Raw genomic sequence first — 9453 nt, forward strand, 5'->3', positions numbered from 1 at the left:
TGAAATGCGGTGCACACAGCCCATATGGCAAATCGTCATACAAAGTGCACTGACATCATATGCCAACATCCTGGTGACAATGAGCTGGACAAACATGGAGGCCATATATCAAAGGTATTGTAGCAGGAACTTCTCACTGCTAGGCAGGCTAGAGGTGCAAGGAGAAACTCATTGCGATGTTAAACGTTATGTCCTAGTCCAAAGGCACCAGGGGTAGAATCTTGGATACACCTTGAAATTGTTGTAACCCATGATTTGAGTTGCATGTTATAGGAAGTCCTACAGCAGAAACCACCTGAACCAATGAAGAATGAACCTCACAAGAAGCAGAGCGACTGCAGCAGTGAAGCGTCCTGAGCTGGTTTTGGAGCCCAGTAACACCATGTAACGCACCACCTCTCCTGACCTGTGTGAATACCACAGCAGATGAAGCCCAAAGTCATAGACCAAATGAACTCAGTGAACATTTTATGGATATGTATGGACATTTTTCAAACATTTTACAGGGAAAGGTGTGGTTAATGAGAATGTATTGCAGTAGTGTGGGACCTGAAAATGATGAAAATGGTACGGAATAAGGGGTGGAGAATATACTGGATTTGCCTGGCATACAGTTAAATTTCTTCATAGTACTTTGTACGGGCCTAGGTGTTGGATTTGTGCCAAAAATAGTTTCGATAATGCTTCAATTTTTTAGTTGCTGTTGAGTAGAGCTTACAGTGTCAAGGCTTTTTCTATTCCTCACACTGCCCTGCCAGTAAGCAGGTCGGAGGTGTATAAGAAGTTGAAAGGCGACACTACTGGGACAGCTGACCCCAACTGACCAAAGCAATATTCCACACCATATGGTGTCATGCTGAGCAATAAAACTGGGAGGGGAAGTTGGCAGGCCAAGGCCACTGTTCAGAGATTGGCTGGGTATCAGGCAGCGGTGGGTGAGCAATTGTCCTTCATTCACATCACTTGTCTTCCTTGGGTTTTAATTCTTCTCTCTATGTCTTGGTTTTTTTTCCTTTTCCTTACAATGTTAAAAATTATTATTTCCTTTTAGTTATTAAGCTGTTTTTATCTCAACCCATGAGTTTCCTTCTCACTTTTGCCCTTCCTGTTCTCCCCCACTCCATTGGAAAGGAATGAGTGAGGAACCGTGTGCTTAGTTACCAGTTGGAGTTAAACCACACCACCTGGCTACATCTGTGTGGGAACCTTAGGTGTTGGTGGGGCTCTGAAAAGGCTGCCAAGGTAAAGTGGGGGACACCAACAGCTTTCAGTCCTGGCCACGGCTATGCAGGAGCTCTCAGTGGTGGTAGTCCACTCTGGAGCAGGGTTCTGATGAGGGTGAGGGTGTAGGTGGGGATTAAGTGGCTGTTGTAATTTAACCCAGCTGGTAGCTGCTCACTTACACGCTCCCTCCCCAGTGGGGCTGGGGTTGGACAAATGGAGGAGAAAGTCAGAACACTCATGGTTTGAGATAAAAACAGCTTAATGATTGAAATAAAAAATAATAACAACAATAATAATAGAAACAACAATAATGATACACATGAAGTTCTACTCAGCTCACACAGAAGTTGCAAACCATGCATTCCTGGCAGTGAATATTAGATAAGATAATAAACACTGCAAATCAACAGCTCCAGTGAAAGTTGGGGAGTAGGAGGCCTTGGGAACGGAACAACTGGCAAAACCTTTCAGTGATGACATTCATTGAGGAAGAAAGCTGTCCCCAGCAAATCCCCCAATTTATAGTGAGTGTGACATTAATGGTATGGAGTATTTTTGTTGGCCTCAATAAAATAATCCCTCCACAACCTCCTCGACTTTACACATTTTCTTGGTATAGTTTGCTGCCTAAAACTCAGTGCTGCTATTTCCTCATGATTGTCATGAAAGCATTTGAATAAAACGGTAAATTTTTTAAGTTCCACAGCAGAAATTTGGAGGAAGATGGGATCTTCTTCCACAGTTTCCATTTTAAACATTATATGCCTCAATATTGCAGTCAGGGATGAGGTAAAACACTTGTGAGGGGATAGGAGGGACAGAAAAGTGAAAGTTTATTATTGATGTCTCATTTAGTATGAAGTGGCTAGAAAGAAAAAGAGATGACAAATATATATAGAGACACACAAATATGCAAACATGGAACTAATATTTCTGTAGAGATTCCAAAAGTTTAAAATAAAGGAGAAAATGAAGCTGTAACACAAGGCAGTACAAAAATTCCAAAAGCATACTTAATTATAATTTTAATTCCATAACTTATATGGAAATCTGATTTCTTTTCAATGATCATATTGCCATTTTTTTCTCCAGTGCATGTAAAAAATATTTATTTATGGGCCTTCTGGGCAAACAAGTTTTTGACAGATACTCTAAAAAGATTGGAAAACTATGGTATGGCTTAAGCTTACAGTAGCTTACAATTTTTACTAACCAAATAAACAGCCAGTGCTGCAGTTTCATAAATGAAAGCATTCAATATGAATTACCCTATGACAAAATTTTTAAGTCCATTACTTTATCTCTAATTCAAAATATTATTTTCTTCAGAATTTATAGTAGCTGAAATGAAAGTGGTTTAATTAAGATAGTACAACATTTAGTTGTTAATACTTCCACTGTATTTTTATAACTGGTTGCATAACAGGCCGATGATAAGACAAGAAGTCTGAATACACTTGCATGAATCCACAAAAGGTGCTTCAGTAGTGAAATGAATAGAACAGATATCCAGATAAAAAGTTACGTTTACTCTTGCATGTATTGTGTATGTATGTATTATACCTCAAAAATTGACTTCTTCACTGCTTTTGCACATTGCATAGTAGGTATTTCACCTTTCTAATGTAGCACATTGGAGTTATAGATCTTTTTCTTTAAGAGACTTTGAAGATTCATCTTCTAAGGTTGTTTACAACTGTAGAAGAGCAAATAATCAAAAACTAAATGAGAAGCTTTCCTAAAGCTAGTGTTATAAAAAGTGAGCAAAGTTCACAAACTACACTGTAATATATGGGTTACTCAGCAAGGAAAAAAAATAGATGTTTCCCCAGATGATGTGACTGACGTATCTATTAATTGCAGACTCTCTGCAACAAGTAGTGAAATTAAAAATCAGTAGTCAAAAGGGCACAAATCAGTAGTCAGAAGAACCAGTCTCTAAAAATGTAGGTTTGCGCAGCTGCTCAGAGATCAGTACAGCAAAATCAGTTACAGTCCAATGATTAATGATGAGATTCTCAAAAATTACTAACAAATTCAGAGTAAAAGTTCCAGTGACTCTGGAAATCCCATTTCTAAAATACTTGGTTTTGCTAACTGTTCTTTCTTTTCCATACTACTACCGAGCCACTTGATACATCAAAGAGTATACTATTTGCATGAGATACTATTCTTTTTTTTGTGAGTGTAATTCCTAAAAGAATATTGTGAAAATAAGAAAATCTAAACTTAAATCAAATTGGAACCTTATTTATTTAATCTCAAACTGGTGTACATTTTAAGATTCACTACTACTTACGTGTCTGAAGTAAAATTTTTTTCATATCAGCTTCTATATCATCAAATGGGGAAACCACCTAATTTTGCATAAAAAAAATCTATTGCTCAATGAGTAGCCTGTGAAGAAGTTACAGCTCCTGGTAACTCTTTCTTTCTTTGTGAACCTAACTGTCAATATTAACCCACTACTAAGAAACTACAAAACAACTCCAAATGGAAGGGCGGATGTTTCAAATATAAATTAATCATTTGTGCAGATGTTTGGTCTATAGATGAAAACAGTTTCAGAATAAATACTTTTATCTTACTCATAAATGTTTCAAGAAAAATAAACATTTGTCTGAAATGTGCCCTGAGCTATCTAGACTCCTTAATAGTGCAAGCAATGTTTCAGCGATGCCTTGTTTCACTCTGGCTTTTGCAAAAGAAACACAGCAACTGCCCAGAGAACTCCTAAATGGCTGACATGCCACAGCACTATGTACACTACAGCAGTTCTTGTAGCTTTGCTAAGTTCCTTTCCATCCACTGGATATTGAGCTGAATTGTGTCAATTGCCTCTTTTACACAACGCAGCTGAGAAGTCTCCTCTGATTTTGACTCAAAAAATGACTTCACCTGTACAACAAGTGAAAAGGAAGAAAAAGAAAATCTTAATTAAAATCAACACTGGCCACACAAATATGTTTAGAAGCAAAGGCTGCAAATATGTTGCAGGAAACATATACCCAAAGAATCATTTTATCTAAGTAGTAATTTAATCTCTCAAAGTAGTTCCCAAAATGCAAGAAAAACATTCTTGATGGGAACTGCAGCAATAACCCATTTGGTTTCAATACATTATTTCACCAATAATCAGGCTTTCACTTGTATTCACCACAGAGCAATCAGAAAACACTCAAAATTCTGGAAAAGGAGCCTCGTTGTGCAACAAAGAACTGATTGTTGCAAGCAACACTCCTCAATGCTCTGGGATGACTCCCATAGCCACTCATCATCATACTTGCCAATGCTAACACTTAAAATACTATAGATCAAACCATCAACAGCTATATCTACTAAACTGGCTGAATTAAAACATTAGACTAAATCATAAGCCATTCTTGACACATTAACTTCCATGTTGCTAGGGGAGACAACAGAGATTTCTAATGGCTATGAACCAGATCTTATCTGATACTCGGATTCCACAATAGCTCTTTGGGATTGCTGATAGCAAAAATAATATAAGTCTGTTTTTATGGTGCTCCATCACATTACAGATGCAGAAAACACAGCTTGTTTACAAAATCTAGACCAAAATTCTATCTACGCCAAATCACAATTTTGGGAGACAGTGTGTTCCAGTGAATGGGAAAACAGAACAGGATGAACAGATAAGCGGGTTCAACTCTATAAGCAACTCTGCCCCAGACTCAGTATGTAATCTTCAACACATGTATGTATATATTTCCCATGTGTGAAACAGGGAAAGCAATAGCTGCATATCCTTTCAAAAGGGCCTCAAGGATAGAAATAACATGTGTTTTCCTTATCACTCAGTTAAGAAAACAGCACTGGCATTAGAAAATATCTCTTCCTGGTAGATTAAGCCACCAACCTCAAGTAGATGTGCCTTTGTTGCAAACTGAGAAGTTGACCAGCTAACGATATTCTGGATAGTATATGAGCCTAGGTGAAACCTGAAATACAAAGATGTTAATCTTAACCAGGAGCCACTTTAAGATGCAGGTTCAGTATATGTACACATTCTTATTTCTACTCTTTTTTTCATTTTAGTAGTTGAAAATCATTAAAGGCACTTAAATTCAAGTTTATATACCTAATTTTTCAAAAGAGATACTTGGTCATAGAAGTACAAGCCTCTAGTTCTCTAATCCCTCTACAAATCTGACTTCAGAGTAAAAGACATGTAAAATTTTTAAACTTCTACCACAGCTCAAATAGTACTGAGTAAACCACACACTGAATACCAAGACCTCTATCTGTAATATGTAATTCAAAACTCTACAGTAATTGAATTTGCAACCACATTTCATTTCAAGCAACATAATTTTGTTATATTGGTTATTAAGGGCTTGCTAGGGCAGAAATTTTCTTCCAGGAGAAGCTTTTTTAGCAATGTGAAACTGTTCTGAATCAAAACTACGATTTAGAAATGCAGTTTCCCACATACTGTCAGCTTTTTGAAGACCTGCAGGCCAACTCTCCTGCTGGGTACCCATCAAGGCCAGTTAAGGAGAACATGTATTTCTAATGCAAGTGTGATTTTTCTGGTTATTTGGTTTTGAAACTGCTGCAAAAAGACAGAAAAAATAAATGCTGAATTAATTCCCTGTGTCTGCTTTTGAATGCATTTGATCCACATAAATATCCTTTATCTGCAGCAATCATTTTAGAGACAGCATCCTTTCAACAGAAACTCAAATGAAGATTTTTTAGAATTACTATGAAGCTCTAGGTGGCTCCATAGTCCTACGAACTATTCATGAGGCTTCAAAGTTTATGTTTCAAGTTATTTTCATAAAATCAGATTTTAAAGCAGGCTTTCAAATTTTAATATAACTCTTCTTATGTGAATCCAACTATTTATTATCTTGCACATAAAATAAACAAACAAGTACTTTCGCCACTGTGAGTGTGAAGTTTCAGCAGCATCAAAAGCCTTACTTTCTTGTTAGCTTTTCCCAGTTCTCTTTGACAAAGTCCCAGGCCAGCAAATATCCAGGCAAACTCTGGCTAACAGTTGCTATGATACGTGAAAGCTCCTGTGCCCTGATGACTTCTCCTTCAAGGCTGTGCTGCATTAACCTAAAAGACAAAGCATATGAAAAGAGACAGGAAAAAACATCTATTAATATACATTGAAAAGTTAAGAGAGGAAAGCTCTAATAAGAATGAGACCTAGCAGGACAAGCTTGGTGTCCTCCATGCAGTACTGAGATCTGGTCTACACAGAGATGTTGGAGCATAGTGCACGGTGAAAATTTCACCTGAAGAAAGAAAGAAAAATAAAATAAAAATAGAAAAAACCCCAACCCCAACTTGTTAATTATCTTGATTATAAAGACATACCAATCTTCTAAGACTTCATAGAACAATCTGCAATATTGTTATCTTTACCACAAAATCTGCAATTTTGTGTTACCAGTAGTGTAAAACCTCTAAGTTCAAATGTTTTATCTTTATGCATATTCAGAATCTGGCCCTTTGAGCTACTCTGTTATGTAATTATTTTTTAAGTTAAAAATATCAGGTTCTTTATGTTTATGGAAGTCTGTATAAAACATAAGGATAGATTTTCTTTAGCAATCAGGTTTTTTTTCAACAACAACAAAAAAGACAATACATTATTTCAAGTAAGATTTTAACACTTTTCATTTACACAGCATACACCTCTTGGTTCCTTCATACCATATCAGCTTTCTGACATCTTCTGTGCTGGCCAAGGCTTCAATCATTTTGCTTTTCTCTGCTTCAGAGACTGAAGAGGAGTACATCTTTAGGAGGAATTCCCAACCATCACTAGATTTGGCTCCAGCTGTAAATATGGCTTTCATAACATCACTAGGCAGACTACAGGGAAAAACAAGACCAACAAAACAACAATAAAAACCCCAAACAAACAAAATAAAAGGGAGAGAGGACACACAAAAATGCTCATCTGAGAAGAGAATGAAGAAAAGTCACAAAATGAAAACATTCGCTTGAAAGAGATGCCTCCTTTTTGAGCAATTTAATTCTGTAGCAACTGTAAATTTTCCGGACTGAATTCATATCAGACTAACACTTTAAGCCTTAAGGAAAAAGCAAAACATACTAGTCACATAAAAGCACAGTAAACTGTACAAAAATCTGAGAAATTTTCTATGGTTCAAAATGGACATGAGTCCGGAGCAGAATGAATTCTGCAAGATAAAAAGGTATGCTTTGACGCTGCCACTACTTAAGTAATCCTCCTTGAGCTTAGGAAATACTGATGGAAGCAATTTGTGGCTGGTTTTGCAGCCGTACTTAATCAGACTGCAGTCTTACATTCTAGCACAGTTCTCCGTCTCATCTTAAAACAACAATTACTCCTGTATGAGGAACAGCAAAAGAAAGAATGAAGTGCTTTGTCAGTATTCAGGTGATGTTGGTATTGTGGTTTGTTTTGGTTTTGTTTGTTGTTTAATTTTCCTACAACAATGGTTGCAAGTTAACAGGAAAACAGGCAGATAAAAGAAGTGGAAACCCAGTTTTTGGGGTACCTTATTGTTCCATTTGACTCCATCCACTTCTCAAACATCTCAGTGGCAGTAGCTCTACAGTTTCTCAGATCATGAGTGCAGGCAAAAGCTAGCAGTGTTGACCGGAGCTCTCGTTCAGACAGGGTCCCGTCATCTGTCCAACGCTCTTGATCAATTTTATCTCCAAACAGGTGTTCTATTCTATGCTAAAAAAAAAGATAAATTACTAGCAATAGATAATTCTTCCGAATAGGTTTTTTTATATACAAAATTAGTTTTAATAAAAAGAAAAAAAGCTTTAGAACTGTGGAAGTTAAACTTAGTAGTTTTTCATATACCTATTCCAATTTACATATACCATATCTTACCTGTATGAATAAATATCAGACACCACATAGATGTGAAAGATGGGCCAGATCTACATTGTAAACTGCACATGGAAGCTGAAGACTAATCTTTGAGCTACAGTTCAGACTTCTATGTAGTCAGCTTATTATCTCAACTAAATACAACTCCTGTATGTTTAACTGCTTTTAATTCTACCAACTGACAGCTAATATACCTTAGTTTAGCAAAAACAAACAAACTAACCTTTATCTATAGGCTGAACACCCTTCACATTTGTAGTTCTGCATCTCGCCAAAACCTCAGCTAAGTGCCTGACTAGCTACCACATCTCGTGGTAGTGTTGGAGGTCAAGTGTTTCAACACTCAACCTTAAATATAATCTCATAGACACTGCAAACTATAGCTTGAGCCATTTATCACAACAGATCTGTAAAATATTATAGTAGTGGGTTTTTTTGTCTCAGAAGTTTTCTTAAGCACTCACTAATTACCCTAACCTAGTATAAAGAAAAAACTTCTGATATTTTATTAATAATTTAGTAATTTTCCTTCAAGACCAAATCCCTTTGCTGATGTTCTACAATGTAAAGCAGCAAGGATCATTTTAAACCATTAGATGAAGACAGAGAGGAGGCTTCATGATAAGAAGGTAAACAGAGAAATGAAAGACATTTCCTCAGCAAGAACTGAGGTTACAATGTTGATTTCATTGCTATGTCTGTAGCACTGTACCATGTTAACCTATTGCATAGCTGGAATGAGACAGTGGCAATCATTCATGTGTTCCTATTTTTACAAAAAATAGTCTTGTTTTTTTTTCCACTGCTGCTATACAAAACAATTAGATGTATGATCTCCAGCGACTTTAATAATTTTGGAAATAACTTTTCTGTATCTGAAAAATGTCACAGACTCTGTTTAATTACATATCTGTACTACAATGATCTTTAAAACCACTACAGCAAATCCCCAGACAGGACTCTGTTCCCACTGCATTACACACCCTACAAAACACTGCAGAGGGGTGGGGTGGAGGGGGCAGGAATTCAATGAAAAAAATTTAGCATTTCAGTAAGAGACCATTACTACTTAACAAAAGCAGGTAATACTGTCAACTGTCTAGAAGGTCCATCCAACTTAGTGAGATTACCAAGTACGTTCAACAGTCAACACTTAATGAGATAATGTAACTATAAAGAATATTACAGCTAATTCTTTAAAATCATAATTTACATTAAACTAAGACATACCATGACTCGTGTTGCCAGCTGCTGTTCACCCTTTTTCTCTAAAAGGCTGTACATAAGACTCAGCTGAAACAAAGCTTGAGTGAGTGGCGCAGTGCTGCTCTCTTTGTTAAGGTAATCAATCA

General features: G+C 36.7%; 1 protein-coding gene across 1 annotated transcript in view; it reads right to left on the bottom strand.

Moving 5' to 3' along the window:
- Nucleotides 1–3711: 3711 nt before the first annotated feature.
- Nucleotides 3712–9453, bottom strand: part of LNPEP (leucyl/cystinyl aminopeptidase) — a 35107-nt gene continuing 29365 nt past the window's right edge. Inside the window, 6 exon segments of the mRNA XM_010190891.1 lie at nt 3712–4122; nt 5105–5186; nt 6175–6315; nt 6919–7080; nt 7755–7939; nt 9332–9453. The exon segment at nt 9332–9453 is cut by the window's right edge and continues 29 nt beyond it. Of these exon segments, the coding sequence (XP_010189193.1) occupies nt 3991–4122; nt 5105–5186; nt 6175–6315; nt 6919–7080; nt 7755–7939; nt 9332–9453 (824 nt within the window). The 3' untranslated portion in view covers nt 3712–3990.

Source organism: Mesitornis unicolor, unplaced genomic scaffold, assembly GCF_000695765.1.
Source record: "Mesitornis unicolor isolate BGI_N332 unplaced genomic scaffold, ASM69576v1 scaffold8198, whole genome shotgun sequence".
NCBI classification, from domain to species: Eukaryota; Metazoa; Chordata; class Aves; order Mesitornithiformes; family Mesitornithidae; genus Mesitornis; species Mesitornis unicolor.